The following is an 18,267-nucleotide window of genomic DNA, read 5'->3' on the forward strand; positions in this document are numbered from 1 at the left end:
GGTGACAGCCACAGAGGAGGAAAAGCCTCTCTGATCCTCAGAAACCTGCTCCTGCAATGGGATCCTGGGCTGATGTCTCCCAAGGCTGTAACCAGCAATCACTGCTGCCACTAAATGCAGAGCTCTCCCATACTCTGCTTTTAAACAAGACGTAATTTATGAAACTACCTTTCTCTCGTTAGGACAAGTGGCACCATGAGATACTGGTTGTTCTTAGGGAATTGTGTTTGTCTGCAGCTCTGGCTCCAGAGGAGCAAAATCAGCTCTAATTGCAGTGTCTCAGACTCTTTTCTCTCCCCTCTTGCTGGCTCTGACACTGAAACTGGGGCTGAAGGGAGGGGAGGGTTAGGAGAGGCAGATTTAGGAGTCCCAGCCCATCACCACTAGTACAGTGGTGAGTCGGGACAACAAGCTTTGCTCAGCAGCCTCTTCTCATTTGCAAACCTCTCCTGCTGAGTGGCCTTTTTGCTGATAAACACCAGCAGTGATAGATTTTGATGGAGGGGTCAGAGGTTCAGGGAGAACGTGTTTGAACCTCGTCCATAAAACCAGATCTGGTTTGTACTGCTGAATGGTGCCTCTATAAAGATGCCATCATAAAAACACCTGTGTTAATCCTGGGTTAAAAAAGTTGCTGTAATCATATAAAGGGCCTTCTCCTGAGCTATTGTATTTGTTTTGAGTAAATATGTACTCTATAGAAGTGACTCACAGGGAAACACGTCTGAGCATGGTTGGGTGTTACCTCTTGGGTAACTAAACCTACTTTTAGCACCAGGGTTGACTTCAGGCAGCCTATTTGCTGAAAGACTCTTCAGCATGTTCAAGCCAAATTGCAGTGATGTTACATCATACGGCATTAATGAAATTATTCCTGAAATGAACTTGGCCTCATCTGCAGGTTAATTTGCACTATAAAGACCTCTCTGGTACAGCTACATTGGCAAACTCTCCCAGTTGAGGCAGGGTTGATATTGGCAAAAAAGTCACTTAAATATTCTGGCATCATTATGTTTTCACGTGCTCTAAATCTGCCTTAGAGGCAAAAACATTTGTCTCTGCACATCTCCTGTGCTAGTGATGTTGTTCCTAGTCTTGTGTTGATTCCCTTCTGAGTTTTCTTTTACCAGATTTACTGTACCAGCAAAGGCCCATTGAATTGATCCATGTCTGGATTTTTCTCATCTTGGGGGGCAAGTGTTGATTTTTTTGGTTTTGAAAGGTAGCTTTTTTCTTTGTAAGTAGCTTTTTCTTCATGACAGCATCTTGTGTTCAAAGCTAGCTTTCTTGCAATACAGAGTTGTAGCCATGTCTTGTTCTCTGTGGGGTGGGCACATTATCAGAGTTCTCCTTGGTGGAGTTTACATTGCTGTCTTTCTTTGCTGAGAGTTTAAATTTAGTCAGCAAAATGTGAATCTGGAATCTCTCAGAATGACAGCTAACACTTAGGGGATGAAGAAAGTTTATAAATACACCAGCAACAGATAATCAGTGAGTCTTCATTTTACATCTGTGGTGTGCCAGAAGTGAAAAGGCTTTCGAGAAAAGCCACGTTGTGATGCGGGAACATGTATTGACTCAGAAATTTACTGTATTATTCTACCTTAATCTTGTAAGCATCTGTACAGAGGGAATTTTGGGTTTTTTCTGAAGTGTTTGGGACCTTCTGAAGCTTTAGTTCCTTGATCTGTTAGAACCACAGGGGAAAATTGAATTGTGATTTTGTCCAAAGGGCCAACAGGCCCTGAAAGAGTTGGGATTTTTTTTCACCCTGTTTTAACTTTGCTGGGGTTTACTATGCAGTCATTGGTAATGAGCCTGAACACCCCTCCTTCTGTGCCTTCCATCCCCCAGTAATGGAATTCTCTCAGCTTGTGTTTTTTCATCCCCCTGTAAGTCTAGCTGGCTGGACAGGAGGTGTAGGTTAGGGTTCATAAGAGGTGACTTAGTTAAGTTGCCCTCATGCTTGTTTTATGCACATTTGATTGTTTGGTGGTTGTAGTTGTGGAATATTAGATCTAAGAAGTATTTAGGCACAGAGTTAGACAAGTTCTTCAGAGCGTGGTGGCTGTGAACTGCAAGGTAGCACAGAGCAAGAGGAACAAGACGTGAGGCAGGCTGCAGAAGGGACCACTGACATACAAAAACCTGATTGTGGGAGCTGGTGGCTGACCTGGGCAGACTCAAGTGCAGTCTGCAGGGCAGACCTGCTCTGGTTTCTTCTGAAAATTAAATCCTTGTGGATTTGCTTATGGGAGGAGAGCCCTGGTGGCGGGCTTGGCAGCCTGGCACATGGCTCATTCTTGGCCAACCCAGCTCCGGCACAGTCTATCGGAACAATGGAAGTAGGAGTTGGTGTGGTGACTCAGTGCACAATGAGAGTTCAAAAAAAGCAAATGCGTCTTTCAGCGTTCAATACGCACGTTATTACAGACTTGTGTTTTAGTAACTGAGTCATCTATTCAGTTATTCCTTTCTTTACACTTAAGAGTTTGGTAGTTCTTTGCTTGTGATGTTTTTGCTCCTGGCCCACATCCCTGGCTTCAGACCAGAAAGAGCTCGTGCTCTGTAGATGTGGCAAGAAGTCCTTGGATATGTGTTGCTTTGGGTTGGTCTGCCTTCAGCACACTGTGTAACAATAGATGGATTGCACAGCACTTACTGTTACACTCCCTTCTTGGATTTGTTTTCCTGATGTCCAGCTTTCCTTCTTTGCTTCCAGATGACAGAATGTAAATTACAAATACCTCAAAGCAGAGTGGCTCTGCTGGGCATGTCCCATCTTTAAAGTGCCGTGTACCCATCCCTTGCTGCTTACAGCCAAGTCTGTTAGAATTATTTCTCCATGCATTCTCCCTGCTCCACCCTTCCTTACCCTTCCAAAACTCATCTGACTTGTTCTATAGCTGAAGTTCTAAAGGGTCATTTTTCTGTGACTTGCTTTCTCCATTTGGCACAATTTTTGTTTCCTTATGCAGCCTCCCCTGTAACACTTGGTCATCAGCTGCATGTGATTTTTTTTTTATAACTTCCATTGTTTCATTTCTTACAGTATTCTTAACATAATTCCTGTTAGGAGGAGTGTAATAGTTTTAAGATTTAGATACAACAAGTGGTTGGAAATATTTCTTCTAGAATAACAGTGGTTTGAGAAGCCCTGAAAGTACTAGGGAGCCTGACTACCCAGTGCAGTGATCTGGAGTACATGGAATGCCCTGCACTGGAAAGCTCTTGCCTGTGGGACGTAGTGTGTGAGGTGCAGCATTTCATGGCTGTCACTTACAAAAGACACATGTCTGAGTTCATGTGACTGGAGTCCAGACATAACTGAATTACTTTCAGAGAGGCTGTTAATACACAACTAGGAATGCTGATGCTGGGGGGTTTTGTTCTGGTGATTGTCTGAGTGCCCCCCTGTTCTCCAGGAGGGATTATCACCTCTGGCTTGTACTGGTAGACCTTTATCAAGACTGATCACTGCCTTGGAGGGAACTGTAACACACAATTCCAAAGATGTACTTTACAGAAAGAGGCTTTTTCTGGAACTAAGGTTAAAGCCTCAAAAAGTCAATCCCTTTCTTGCTAGATACCAGCTTACTCCTAAGGACAATTTCTAAATCATTCTTTGAATACTATTTTTATTTCATGCTTGCCTTATTGTTTTTGCTCCAGTTCTTTCCTCCGCTGCCTTTCACATATTTAGTGCTGTCGTCATCATCCCCTGTCCCCCAGTGAAGCCGCCTTGACTGTTCCTTACCTTGGTTTCTCAGTTTGGCTGGAGTTTCTTCCATTAGCTCTTTTTTTTTTTTTCCTATACATTTGCCATTAATCCTTTTTCCTGTATTTGTCTCATGTCCAGTCAAGTAGGGATTAAGCAGCCCGTGTTCTTAACTGTGTAAATGGAATCTGGTTTCCTGAGCTGACTTTCCCCTACTCTTCCTTCCCCACCTCCCCAGCTGCCAGTGAGCAGCAGGAGTGGATGTATGTCCATCTTCTGCTGTGAGATAGAACTGAGACAGCAGGTGAAGCCCGACAGAAGTTTTGGAGCTTGCCTTGTTCCCCCTCAAAAACACTGGTTGTGCAAGTGCTTCATTCTAAAAGCGTTGGTGTACATGTTTAGCATTTAGAGAGCCTTTACATATCACTGCTCTGGTGCAAATGAAGAACTGAACAGGTGTAAGCTGATGCCACAGGGGAGATGAGGGTCGGTGTCCTTCTTCACCATGGGCCATTGGAATGGGTTTGCTGGGAGTTCAAAAGTTAATTTTGCAAGTAGGTTGTTAGATGCAGTGACCTTACTGCTGAATCCTTGTTTAAAACACTTGCAGTGAAACATCCAAATAAGACTTGTTTCAAATGACAAAGGCTTGCTTAGTTCTCTCAGTGACACAGTCTGCATCATCTGTCTCTGAGCCATTTTTCCATCATAACTGCTCATGTCTACTGAACAACAACCAGTACTTGTCAGCTGGAGAATACGGGGTTGTTTGCAGAGGGGGAGTCATCCAGCTCCTTGGGTTGGCAGTTGTTCTGGCCAGTGATGTAAGCTCAGGCACAGCAGAGTAACTTTATTGTTGGGAGTTCCCTGCAGCCCTTGCACTGCTTCTGCTCGGGGAAGGCAAAACCCCTCTGTGTAAACTTGTAAAGCATGTCTGCCTCCAGGTTAAACTAGGATTTCGTGCATTGTGTACCCAGCTGGTTTTTATGATTCTCTATGATGTTCCCCAAGGGATGTGGTGTGTCACTTCTCATTCCTGGGATATGTTTCCACTGAGCTTCCCAGCTCCTATTGCTACATTGCGTTTGCTTGTGCTTTCCTACCTGTGTTTGACCTCCATGAGCATGACAAGGAAAGTAAGCGGATCCTGGCAGCCCTAAGCTTTGCTGCTGGGACCTGTTCCTGTGCTGTCTGCCCACAGTGCATCCTGCTCACTGTGGATTCCTCTCCTTTTCCTTGCCAGGCATCTGGATGGCAAAGCCTCAGAGCTGCATTTTTCTTTAATAACGTGTGTACTGCCGTCAAGTGCCCTGTCCTAAGCCCATTATTTGGAGATACCTGCAGGTTCTGGATTGTAAATCTAAACCAGCTAATGGCTTAATGAGGGCTTGCTTTGTATTACATATGTATGTTCACCCACTTTTGTAATTCCTGTGTTTTATAGGCAGTGATTAGGCAGTTTGTAGCAGGACCTGCTGTGTTAGTGGGATGGGATATATTTTGGTGTGCTGTGAACGCCGGGGTGTGAATACTCGTTCCTAAGCATCTTAGAAAGTCAGTTTCAAAACAGGCCTTTCAGGGATTTTTCCTTGCCCTTACCAAAGGTCTCTCCTACAGCTTTGCACTAGATAACCTGGTTAAAATAGTAACTGTCTTCTCTGGAGCAAAATGCAGGATTGTTCCAAGCTTTGCCAAGCTACGGGAGTGTCAGTAATTCTGCTCTAATTCAGCTTGTGAAAGGGCTGGGGATTAGATGGGACTGTTTTAACTGTGTCTCTGCAGATGAAAGCAGAGCTGTGTAAAGAAATGGCACAGAAGATGCCTTTCAGTTGCAATCTCCTGAAATAAGGTGATTTTTTGTTTCTTTATCCCTCTCTGTGATTGAGGAGATTGTACCTGCATTGCAGGGATTGTGTTCCCCTACTCCCCAAAAAACCCACTGCTGGTGTTTGTCAGGGCCCCTTGAAGGGCTGTTTTTCATTGCACTTAAAAGAATCTGAGCTGGGAGTTGGCTTGGCAGCCTCTTCAAAATGGTATTATCTCTCCTGTGCCTTATCAGATAAGATGCTGCTGCTCCTGCCGCAGTGGTAAACCAGGGAAGAGGGAGCAGAGGACTAGGTCTGCTGAGAGGGAGATTAGTTCTGCTTGAAGGCTCTGACACAGATCCACGTCTCGGAGAGGGGACAGTGAGCCTGTGGACTGAGCATCAGGAATAGGAAAGCTTACCCTTCCCCTCTGTGTAATGAGGAGGAGTAAATCTGAATAAGAAGCTCTTTGTGTGTGCTTATCTCTATACTGTCCCATTTAGCCTGAGGTTTTCCCACATTTGAGCCATGCGTGAAACATCAGACTGAGACACATTGCTCTAGTGAAACATTTGACATTAGAAGCTGGGGTTTTTTGTTGCTGCAGCCCTTCCAGTAGGGCTGTGGCCTTTTTATGACACTGTCTTATGTGTGACAACTGCCATAAAGCAAGAGTGAAACATCTGCTTTTCTAAATGCTTCGGCAAGGCAAAACTGTTTCAGCGGGTGGTGTGTTGGAAGGTTGATACCCACAACTCAGCTCTGAGTCTGTAAATAGAAGTTTTAATCTCTGCTCTAGTGTTTCATTAGCTGGGTTTTCATGTGGGAGAGAGGTTCACAGTAGCCCAAGATAGCATGGGTCGTATACGTGGCCTTTTTCTAGAAGTGTTTGCTTTACAGGCTTAAATTCAGAGCGAGGCTTGCAGCTTTCTGTGACAGTGCTAGTCTGTCCACAGCACTTAAATCACAGTTGGGAAACATCTCTTCTTTAAGGTCTGTTTGTTGTGTGTTTTTCTGCCTGTCTCCAGAGTTGTGTGTGAGATCTCACACAGTGGCCTTGCAGGCTTCCCTGAGGTCGCTGCTGCCTCTCCAAAAGCAGGTAAAGCAGTGGGTCCCTGCTCTGCATTGTTCCCATTGAATTCTCACCAAGCGTCTTCCAGCTGCTCTTTTTCTGGTAAATCTTCTCTCAAGGGATAGGATGATGCATGAGGGATGCAGAACACTGTTCCTCGAGATGGAGGTAGATGAGCAGCTCCAGGATTAGAAAAGCTCACAAAGCTCTTTCCAAAACTCCACTTTTCACAAAAGCTGCCACAGGATTGCACTGGTTTATTCTGAGGAGGTATATTTAGGTCTGGAAAGAGTAATTACACAGCTTTGAATAAGTCTGAAGTCAGAAGAGGGCAAAGCTTAGCTTGGCAGGGATTCAACCTTCTGGGAGTCTTTTTGCAAAATTATACAGACAGCTTTTTTAAAATAAAACTTCTGAAGACCCGTTGAATTGGCACCTAGACTTGGCATTGGTGTGAACTATTTCTGGTTTTCCAAATACAGAGTAAAACTTAAAATTAGGCACTTCTGGTTTTAAGCTGTTCATTTCTGCTTTACTTTTAGTTGCCTTGTTTTTAGGATGAAAGAAAACTTCTCTCGGTGCAGCCCTCACCATGCTGCTTGGGTGTTTTTTTGGTTCTGCATGATGGCTCCTAATTGTACATCAGAGAATATTCCAGGGCTAAATACAAAACTGCTCATCATCTGAGTCCTCCTTTTTTTTGTCCCTATTTTAGTGTTCTCTAATTACCAGCCTAACGATAGCTTGAAGGGAGGTGGATAGGCAAAGCCCATTGCTTCTCCACATGCCATCTTTTGGAAATGTGGAACTAATTTTTTAGAGTTTGGTTTGAAACAATAGAGCTGTTGCTTGCTTGTCTAATGATACAGACCCAGCCCCCACCCTTTAAAATAAAAAAACAAAGAAGGTTGAAATTCATTACTGAATGATTGTGAAACTTGTGACTGGAAAGCAGCTCTGGATTTTTTTCCTTCTTGTCCTGTGCAGACTGTTCCAAAGGCACAAAACCCCTAAGCTATATGTGCACCTGCAGCTCAGGTTCATGATCACGGTGCTGTGGGTAACATAACACCCCCAAATCCTTTTCCTAATCCCTTGCACTGTGTGGCATCTACAGCAGTTGTGGAAAGCCATCCTACATCCTTAATAAGAAGCAGAATGTCTGTTAGAGGAGCTTACGCTAAAGGCAAATTAGCTATGGAGCTCTTTATTGCTAATCAGGACTTTTTACCACGTTTTGAAGTAATTAGCCTCCATTGGACTTAGCAGCATCCAGCAGATGCTTAATCATGGCTGCATTGTAAAATGAGCAAGAACTCCTGAGTAAGGAAACTCGCATGCTGGAGCAGCTCTTGATCCCACTGATGATCCTGCAGCTGTGGGAGCCAGGCATGAGCTCTGGGAGCTGGAGTTTAGTCCCATGTCCTCTTGTCTGGCAGGAGTTAGAGCTCTGATCAGGGTTGGGAACAAGGTGTGCAGCGCTGTGCTGCTGTCTGATGGAACATCTTTCACTTGGAGCTGCCTTCCAGCATTCACTTGGAGCTCTGGTGTCAGTAGCAGCTTTAGCATTGGCCTTGCTTTCTAGAAAATAATTCCTTTCCAAAGGTGACTAATGCTGCTAAAATATTCAGTGTTTCCTGCATCCCCTTGTACCTGCCTTGTGTTCCTGAAGCATGTGTTCACAGGTGGTTTTCTATTCTGTTACATGCCTTTTCTCATCTTTATCTTGAGTTTTTCCTTCCTCTGGGTCATTTAAGATGCTTATTATTGAGGCAGGTTTAAGGCACCCATATTTGAAATGTAACATGCCTAATTTGGCTGGCATGGTGAATATTTTACTATAGGAAAAACCTTTTTTAATCCCTCTGGGTGTGTTTCTTCCTCCTGTCTGAGAGAGCTGGGGTGAGTTGAGTGGAGTAATGAGAACCAGATCTCATCTTGAATTAATAATCCCAGATTCAAAGGTATTTTTGCCACTTAGATGTCTGACTTTTTACTGACTTCAATAGCAAGCCTGAGTTCTTCTGTCTGGAAGGGATTTAAGTTCTCTACCTTGTTGCCTTCTCTTTTCTCTTGTTTTAAACAGGGATGATCAGCCTTTGTCTGCATTAGGGAGGATTACAGGTTTCAGTTGTTCGTCAGCTACTCCTTTTCTGTTCCCTGTGTCTGCCTTGGCTGGCACATTCAGTCCCACAGAAAGTCCTGGAGGACTAGCAGGGACCTCCTGGCTTGGGATCAAGTCTCTGGATCTCTTGGGTCCACCTCGAGGTTGCCCTAATGACAACAGCTTCTCCTTCCTTCCTTCCCAGAAGGAGTGGAGACACTACCAGGCTGATTATTCTCCCCTTTGCCACCAATCCCTTTGGTTTACACCGTGCCTGGGTCAGATGGTGGGAAGCCTCCCTTTCCCTGCTAAAGCAAACAGTTTATCAGCTGCCCTTGCCCCTTTGTCCTGTGCTAGGAGGAGAGATAACAGTCAAACTTACTTGCTCACAGCTGTCAGCAGTGCCTTCCCTTCCTCCCCCGCCCTCATTACTTTGAGAACTGAACTGGCTGAGGGCCAAGCTCTGAGCCATAAATGGATCAGGTTCTGCAGAAGCTCAGTAAGGGAGGCAGAGCCCTGTGGAAGGACCCACACACCTTGTTTCCAGGCTCCTTTGAACCAGCCTCCTGGGAAAGGTAAACTCCAGCTTGCCCTGAGGGCTGTGCAGGAGCCAGAGCTGTACCTGGAGTGATTCCTGCACTCAGGAAGGCTTCCTGTCTTCCTCCTGCAGGCACAGGCTGTGCCAGAGCCATGTGCTTCTCCACTCACCCTGGAGATCCAGGATGGTCTGCTCAGAAGCTGTGCAAGCAAAACCACCTCTTTCCTGGCTGCGCCCCTGCAGGATTTGAAGTGCAATGTTTGCTTGATGTGGCCCTGTCTGCTTGCACCAGGAGCATTCCCACATGTTTTTGTCCCCTCTCAAGCTGGCCATCCTCACTGGCTTAGTCCCAGCCCGAGGACCAGGGAAGGACAGGACATCCAGGACACACAGCAATTTGCTGTGCAAAGGCTGCACAAACAGACATGCTGGAGGGAGATAAGCTTGTGAACCTTCAGCCCAGTTCAGGAATGGAGATTTCCTCCATCCAGGCCAGACAGTGAATGAGCTCAACTGGCTGAGCAGGAAGTACCAGCAAGCTTGTGAGAGTTTTAAAGGCAAATTCTGTTGATGAGATGATTAGTATTTCTGTAACCTGAGTGGATTTTACCTGTATTGACTAGTGAAAAGCTTGATGCTAACCTAACACCTTTGTGTGATGCAATTTCAGGTGAACCAAGCTGTTGCAGAGGATCTTTACAGGCTAGGATGCCAGTCATTAAAAAGGATACTTAATAGCTTGTCTTGATTTGTCTTTGTGCCTTTATTTGACTCTTTTTTTTTTTTCGATTCTCATAGAGAGGAAGTTCAGGAAAACTGTGTCCGCTGGAAAAAGAAATTCACCTTTGTGTGTAAAATGAGTGCCAACCCTGCCACAGGGCTCCTGGACCCCTGCATCTGCCGAGTGTCTGTCCGTAAGGTGAGCATCCAGCCTTGCTGCTGGCACGTAGTACCACCAGTAGTGTACTGGCAGTTGGTTCCTGGCTGCTTTTTGGCAGCAAGAAAAACTGTGTGGACTGTGGTGGGGAGGAAAAATTGTTTGGGACAGGATATGCTGGAACGGAGCCTCTCTGTCCAAGGAGAGTCCTTGATGGAGGGTGGGAGCGACCAAGGCAGTGGTAACCCTTGAGAGAGAGGCTTGTGAATCCTGAGAGCAGATTCCAGGACTGAGTAATGACTTTCCCCCTGTTGCCCCAGCACATATAATAGCTGCTTTTCCTGTTTTGTTTTGTCTCCCAATATAGGAGCTGAAGGGCGGAAAAACCTACTCAAAGGTAAGAGCACAGAAAGGGCAAATGTAGCAGAGTGATGATGGTCTTGTCTCCTGCTAGTGCTTTACACCCCTTAGAAACCAGTGGCTGCTGAGTGAACCAGTCTGGAGAGAAGCTATTTAGTTCTTAGTTTAAGTCTGAGTTAAGAGATTTCCCAAAAAACTCGACTTGCTGGGACAGGATCCAGATTGCACTGGATGTGGATTTGAGATGGGGGTTGGAGAGATGATCTGCATGTCCTCAAACTTTGGGGAAGTTCTGAGTCAGATGTGAACTCTCTGGCTTCTGGCAGCATGTCTCTAATAAAGAAACAGACTCCAGTTCTGTTCTCCAGAGCACACAGCCAGCTGGGGCAGGCACCTCGCTGCCTCAGGAGTGCAGGCAGGAGCCTACAGCAGAAATCACTGCCTGCCAAAGCACAGGAGACACCGAGGCAAAAGCCAAATGGATCAGCAGGGATCTTAGTCTTGGTTTCTCTTCCTCACTTTTTTTTTTGCCTGTGCTATGGGACAGACAATGGGCCACCCCCTTCTCCTCCTTGTGCTGGATCAAGAGACAGTGTTGGCTTAGAAGCTGAGCTCACACAGTGCCCAAAATCATGTTTGTTGGCAAATGAGTCACTACTGCTGGCTTCTGATAAACAGATGCTTTGGTCACACACAGCCATGTAAGAGTTCCTTCTCATCAATACCCTTTCTGAGGCCATGGAGGCAACTGGCTGTGAAGGGTGTACTGCACTAGCTCCTGTGTTCTGCTGTGCTGGGTGGGAGGAGGCAGTGTGGCTGCCCACATCGTTCCCTTTTTGTTGCTAATTAGGACATGGTGTCGAGGGCCATCAGTTTCTCTTTCACTAAATTCACACTGTGGAAGGTTATTCATTCTTCGGAGCTGCATGTCCAGGAAGAGAAGCATAGCTGGAGGAAGAGATGTAGTAAATGCATCAGCCTTTGTCTCCTGCAATGTCCATCTTCAAGCTTTCCACAGGATTAGGGAAGGCAGAATTAAAGAAACCCTGAAGGCACGTTTCTATGGTGGAGTTAACCTGGAGACCTTATTCAGGTCATGTTCTAACCTACTTCCTTTTTGCTCAGTCTCCAGTTGTGTTTAGTGGCATTTAAAAGAGACTGATTTCCTCCAGCCCAGAACTGGAGACCAAATCTCAAGTACTTGTCATCTCCTGGGCTGGTATCTTGCTTGGTCTCCTTTGAAAAAGATAGATGTGTTCTCTGTGAAGATGATCTGAAGCAGCTTAGAAAAGAGAGATGTCACACCAGACAAGGGTGATTGCAGTCTTGCCCTGTGGACCAGGCTTGTTCCAGGCAGGTCCTCGTGACAGAACTGGTTTGGGCTTTCTAATGTTCCTAAGCAGAAGTCTGTGCTGCATGTCCATGCAGCTGTTTTCCCATTTTACACCATGAGTCCCCCACCTTTTTAAATTATCCTAATTCAGCTGAGAACTTCTCCAGCCATGGCAATAGATGTAGAGGAAAATGAAACTTGTGAATGCCCTCTGTACCTGGTCCCCCATCAGCAAGGACTGAGGGGTGATGGGGCCATTTGTGCTCCAGGCAGTTTCCAGTGACTTGCACACCTTTGGGTTTGACGTGAATGGCACCTCGGTGTCAGGGGTGACAGAGCAGAAGACGACAGGAAGGACTGATAAAGCGGAAACTCTTTCCCTGAGCTGAAAGAAACACCATCAGCTGGCTGGAAAACTGAGGAAACTATTCTGAAAGGTTATATCTGAAAACATCCTTTTGTTAAGGGATCTTTCCTCTATATACTGGGAGTCTGCTTCCTGAAAGAGCTTCTGACCTCAGCACACCATGTGGGTTGCTGGAGGGTTCTCCAACATTCTGTGTTCCAGTGTCGGTCTCCTCTCAGAATTTAGTGCTGTGATGGAGGAAGAGGGATCTGGGTCTGGGCCACCTCTGTGCCATGCTGTTCTCCTGGTGTGGTGGTGCTATGTCTCTGTCACAGTGATGGATTGCATCTCCCCCTGTGGCTTTCCTCTGTCCTGTTTATCTCTAAGAGATAAAAATTCACTTTTTTTTTTCCTTATCGGTGAATAATTAGCAAACAGCATAGCCCTTGCCTAGATGAGACAGAGAAATTTCTGCAGCAAGGGCTGAAGAAACACTTGCATTAAAGGAATTCTTAATGAGTGAGAAGAGAGGGAGAAAGGTTATTTTTTCCTTCTTTTTTTGCTGATAAAAGGTTCACTCTCTATGCCACTTTTTTTTTTTTTCATTTGCCATCAGAAGTTGCCCTTTGAGAACTGGATGGAGGAAGCAGCTATATTAATCTTGCTGCTGTTTTCCCCTCAATCATATATCTTGAGCAGACTGTGATTCTTGACTTGGAACAGTGGGAGCCAGGGTTCCCCTGGCAGTGACTGTTTTGTGCTGTGACTCTCTCAGCTGACAGAGACACCACAATTCCATAGGATAGTGCTGCTCTTGGGGCACTCCATTCAGTTGTTGTCATCCAGCTGTCAACAGCAGGGCAGAAGGAATGTGCTGCAGAGCACAGAGCAACCTGCTGCTGCTCCACCTGTGTTCCCTGTTCCCCTGGGAGCTGACCTGTTGTTGATGTGACGCAGATTCTCCACGCCTGGATGCTTTGACCACATACAGAGTACAGCCTGTCCTCCTGATCAGACCAGATGAGACACAACTACCTTCTGTTCCTAAAGCTGTGCATAAAAGAAGCTGTAACTTTTTCTTTGAAACACTGTGTTAATACACCAGGGATTAGGGCAGGAAAACAAAGGTGCTTTTCCTTGTGTTTGTATTTACTCTAGAGGGATCGGTGCCCTTTTTGAAAATGCGTGTGATCTTCAGCTTTGTCACCTTCCCAGTTTGCTTCCTATTTGTTAGAGAAGGTTTAGAGAGCTCACAGCTAAATCTCTCCAAATATTTCTCTTCCCTTCTGCCTGTCAAACAAATCCCCTTGCTAGTTAAACCTTAGCTGAGTGAGGAGGAATGCTCCAGGAGCTGCCCAGCCCAGCAGCTGCCTCTGAGGGGTGAGGCACAGGCAGTGCCTCATGGCTCTGGGCCTCCAGCTCCCTGTGCCCATAATCTCAGTTGTTTTTTTCGGGATGGTGTCACTTTCCCCTGTAACAATATCCTTTCATCTCCTGGTTCACATGCTCCACTGCATTCTGGGATGGCCCAATACAAAGAGTGCCTTATTATGTTTGTGTATGTGTGATTCTGTTTTTTCCACATTGTTGACCTAGTGCCTTCCATGTCCTTGGTTATGCAATGGCTGCAGGCTGGTTAACACTGTCCTGGCCACCACCACCACTGTACACCCTTCTTCCCTCTGGGCTTGGCTTCCTGAGGGCCTCCAAGTGTGTCCATCTAGCTTGGGGTTAGCAATGTGACCATGTCCATCCTCAAGAACAGAGAATCTTCACAGCCACCACTCTGTGTCCTGGGTCCTATTTCTGCCCTTGCTCACAGATGTGTTCTCTCCCTTTGGTCTCTGTGACATTGTGTAACGCTTTATGGAGTAAGGTCTGTTCTCTCACCTTCCTCTCCATTGTTTTCTTGGCTACAGCTGGGCTTTGCTGATCTAAATCTGGCAGAATTTGCAGGCTCTGGATCCACTGTCCGTTGCTGCTTGCTGGAAGGATATGATACTAAGAATACCCGACAGGACAACTCCATCCTAAAGGTACAACAACTGGAACTTACACAGTAGAAATCCTACTTGGGACTTTGGGGAGATCACAGTGCAGTGCCAGGTCAGAGAGAAGGTCCTGTTATGTACAGAGACAGGATTCTGCTTTTGTGCTGCTAGACTGACTCAGGAAGCTTCCCATTATCAGAGCTACCCTTTGATAATTTGGCATTGATTTGGCCAAGCAGTGACCCTTGACAAAGAAACTAGGAACAGGAGGGAGGGAAAAGGTTGTTACGAGGCATTGTCAGCATGGCCCAGCTGGTGTCCTGCTGAGCCACTGCCACTTGGAGTTACTGATGCCAGGGATTTGAGGCAGGGAGGGAAATACTTTGCTAAATCCCTGAAGCTGATTTCCTTGGGAAAGGAACTAGATCTGGCTGATCTTTACACCTAGCCCTTGACCTCCTGGCTGTTGTGAAGTGAGGAGCTCAGTGCAGCATGGCTAATGATGTGCCTTGTGTCCCTCTCCAGGTCACCATCGGAATGTCCCTGCTCTCTGGGGACCCCTGCTTCAAAACGTGAGTTCCTGGGGGTACTCCATTCTGGGCAGACACTAAAATTGATGAAGAGAGGGGAAAAGATGTCCTTGATATTGGGAAGTAAAGTAAAACTGGTTGAATCAGCCAGAAAAGTATAGCCAGCCTGTGCTTTTAATTGGTTTTGTTCTCTGCTCTGGCTTTCCCAGCTTTGATTGTTGCTATGCACAGTATTTTCCCTGCTGGTGCAACTTAGGTTTTGGAAACGAGTACATTTTGATTACAAACTTCATGTTTTTTCTGAAGGATAGAATTTCTCATGGCTCTGGGCTTGGTTTCACTGACCTCCAAGAGGAGAAAGGTCAATAAAGAAAACAGTCTTGGAAGTGGACACGCTTCAGCACATATCATGGGGGATAAAGATCTCAGATTGAAACAGCAACAAAAATACTTCAAGGCTGAATCATTTAAACTTTTTTTTTTTTTTTCTACAGGGCTCACAACTTGGATTAATTAACAGAGAAATTGCAGTAATGTGGGGTGGGGGGGGTTAATGCATAATGATAGGAAAGAATAAGTAGAGTTAGACTGTGGAGCAGTTTTGCTGCTTAGAGAATTGTTGGTGAATTAATGAACATCCTGGCCACATCTTCCCTCACACCACAGTGCGGCATCACAGTCCCAGCCCTGCTGGGTGGGAAGTGGTGTGCTGGAAGGTGCTGGAAGGTGTGTGACTACACAGCAGAGCTGTCATGTGCCCAAAGGAATATTTCATGTTGCCTCCCAACAGTCTGAGATAAGAAAGCTTTACCTTGAGGCCAACTTTTGTAGCAGTTGCGTTCTGGGCTAAAAGGTCTAATTTTAGGAGCTAGCTTGGAGTGTATAAATTAGCTCAAATTCTTGTTGAAAGTGCTGCATAGTTTGTTGTAGGTTTGTTTTGTGAGTGCCTTTTCAGAGTGCTGCAGTATTTTCTGACACTTTGAAACCCAAAATCAGTGTCATCTGATTCTGAAGGATTTCTGCTTCAGGAGGAGGTATAATAAAGAAGTTTTGAATATCTCAAACCATAATTTTATAGCAATAACAGATGTTTTAAATCTAGGGTACTAGGATGTCTGGTAATAATGTCTGACAAAAATATCTGTTGCTCCTTTGCAATGGAAGCAAGTCCCACTGTTAGAATGCCTGAAAATTGCACGGAATAGGATATAAATACCCATTTAATGTAAGTAGGTTCAGTCTGAAAGTCAAACTTCCTAATTTTCTTGAAGGATTTTTGCAGTCATTCCCACTTTTCCCTTTTATGTTGATAATGTGCAAATATCTAAAAATAGAAGCTTTGCATGTGGAATAGTCCTTGATCAGTAGAGCTTCTGGTAAATGACATTCATTAGAGGGTTAGGCAGGAATTAAACTGTGCTGGGAAATCACTTCCAAGCACTGATTTTTTGCAGCACTCCATGAACCTTCCCCTGCTGGGGTTGTTGGAATGAGCAGAGCAGCTGAACTGACAGACCAACAGGCTGCTCCCGGAACAGTTTGCTTGCTTAAGGTTGTAAAAGCCTTAAAAACCTGTGAAGCAAAGTCCCCAAAGCACCTGGGTGCATGCAAATCACTGATAAGGTGATTAGGGAGGGTTTTTTCCTGGTGAAGGCATGCTGTGAGTTTCCTGAAAGCTTTATAGCCATTCAGCTGCCCACATTAAATATTCTCTTTTCCAAAATACTGCAAAGATCTCCTCTCATGTAACATCTTCCCTCGGAGCTCTGAGTGAGACAAAAGATTTTATTTCTCACTCCTCACTTAAAAACTGTCATATGATCCTTTAGTTCCAGTTCAGACTTCAGGCTACAAGGAGGTTAGGGCTCCAACAGGAATATTCACTTTGCCACGCTGCACATGCTGTGGCTTCCACCCAAAAGCACTTCTGGAGGAAGGGAGGGGGCTCCAGGCAGTCACAGCTCTGCCCTGCAGTCAGCATTTACAAAGGGATGTTTCGAGCTCACGGAATAACCAGAAAAATAATTCTGACAGCTGGGAAAACACTTTAGTTTCACTGAAAAGGAGTTTAATAGTCAGTTAAAAAAGGGAAAGGTTATTTGATTGTTGTAAAAGTGCTCTCATAGGGGAACAGGGTTGCTGGGATAAAAGGTTTCATTTTGGCCAAAGAGGTGTAAGAGAAGGGAAGCTGGAATTGAGAGTGGGACAACAGCAAACTGGTTCCTGTTTGAGAAACCAGCTGGCCAGTGGACGCGTGTTGGGGGTGAAAGGGCAGCTCTGGATGGTGTCCTGGAGGACAGTGCAAGTTCTGAGCCTGTTGTCCTGTATGAATGAATGAATGAATGATCCCTTTTTGCCTTAATTTACCTCAAAAACTTGATTTTTCTTGTAATGCAGTCCAAGGTAGGGAAGACACCAGTCTTACCTGTGGGAAAACAAAACCCAACATCCCATTTGAGCTGCTGGTCAGAGGGCTGCCAGCTTCCTCCTGCTGAGAAGGGCGGGATAGACAGAATGAGTGCTCCCTGCCTGGCAGTCTATAACCTCCTGTCCTTCTGATTACAGGCCTCCTTCCACAGCCAAATCCATCACCATCCCAGGGCAGGACTCTACTCTGCAGCTGACCTGCAAGGGCGAGGGAACCACCAGCAGCAGCAGTTCCTCCACAATTGGCTCCCTGCGCCAGAGCAAGCCCAGAACTGCCATTCTCAGCTCAGGTCTGAATGCCCAGCCAGGAGCCATGCAATGTGTGCCTGTGCCTGGACACTCCTTTATTTTTCCCAGCAGTTGCAAGCACAGAAACTCCTTAATTTTTCATGTTTTCCTGCACCCATCCTCAACCCCATTGCTCATTAGGAATGTTGAGAATAACAAAGCCATCTAAGTGTAACTGAGGAGATGAAGGTTGAATATTTGCCACATGCATATTTCTGTTAGTGGAGATAAAGCAAATTGTTCTTTTTGCTGGGGATTTAATAATTCATGCACTGCACTCATCCCTGCTTTCCACTGTGTTCAATGACACTTAGCATTGTTCTGCACTCAGCTAGTCTGTTGCTCAGACTTATCTTCTAGAAAAGTTCCTCTGAAGGTTTTAGAGGTTGGTTTAAGGTCTAGTGGCCTTGTTCCAGCTGCTGATGCAGTTCTTTGGCTTCTGTATGAGCCAGTTTTCAAGGGCACTGCATTTTCACATCAGTTTTTTTCCTTCCCAGCACATTACAAATGTGCAGGCAGATACACTGCACCAAAATAGCACTTGAGTCTCATCCCCTCAGTGACAGAGCACGTGGTGCAAGTGGTGTTCTTAAAAAGCTGGCTAATGTGTTACATTTGTGCGCTTCTAAATAAGCTTCCTGCAAGAGAGACAAGCAGGGCTAGCAAAGGACCAGGGGTTATGCTAAAGTGTCTGTATCAAATTCAGAGATTATTTAAATGGTACAGGCTCTCTCACAAGTTATAGAAAGGGCAAGGTAGTAACAGAAGCACCCAAACAAAGGCTGGAATACTTTACTGCCAGTTGCCATCTGATGCTTACTTGGTCTTAACATGATGCTTTTAACTATGGATAATTTCAGACACTACTTGTCCTTCTA

The 18,267-nt window shown here is 45.5% G+C and overlaps 1 protein-coding gene across 2 annotated transcripts in view; it reads left to right on the forward strand.

The window, feature by feature from the left end:
* The window catches only part of EEIG1 (estrogen-induced osteoclastogenesis regulator 1), a 37,435-nt gene that overhangs the window by 10,869 nt on the left and 8,299 nt on the right, over positions 1-18,267 (forward strand). For both annotated transcript variants that reach the window (XM_066201017.1, XM_066201016.1), the window contains exons 3-7: positions 10,036-10,156; positions 10,482-10,511; positions 14,073-14,189; positions 14,670-14,716; positions 17,240-17,391. In XM_066201017.1, coding sequence (XP_066057114.1) covers positions 10,036-10,156; positions 10,482-10,511; positions 14,073-14,189; positions 14,670-14,716; positions 17,240-17,391 — 467 coding nt within the window. The remainder of the gene's footprint in view (positions 1-10,035; positions 10,157-10,481; positions 10,512-14,072; positions 14,190-14,669; positions 14,717-17,239; positions 17,392-18,267) is intronic.

Source organism: Chamaea fasciata, unplaced genomic scaffold (genome assembly GCF_029207755.1).
Source record: "Chamaea fasciata isolate MVZ Bird 193981 ecotype frontalis unplaced genomic scaffold, bChaFas1.0.hap1 SCAF_20, whole genome shotgun sequence".
NCBI classification, from domain to species: Eukaryota; Metazoa; Chordata; class Aves; order Passeriformes; family Sylviidae; genus Chamaea; species Chamaea fasciata.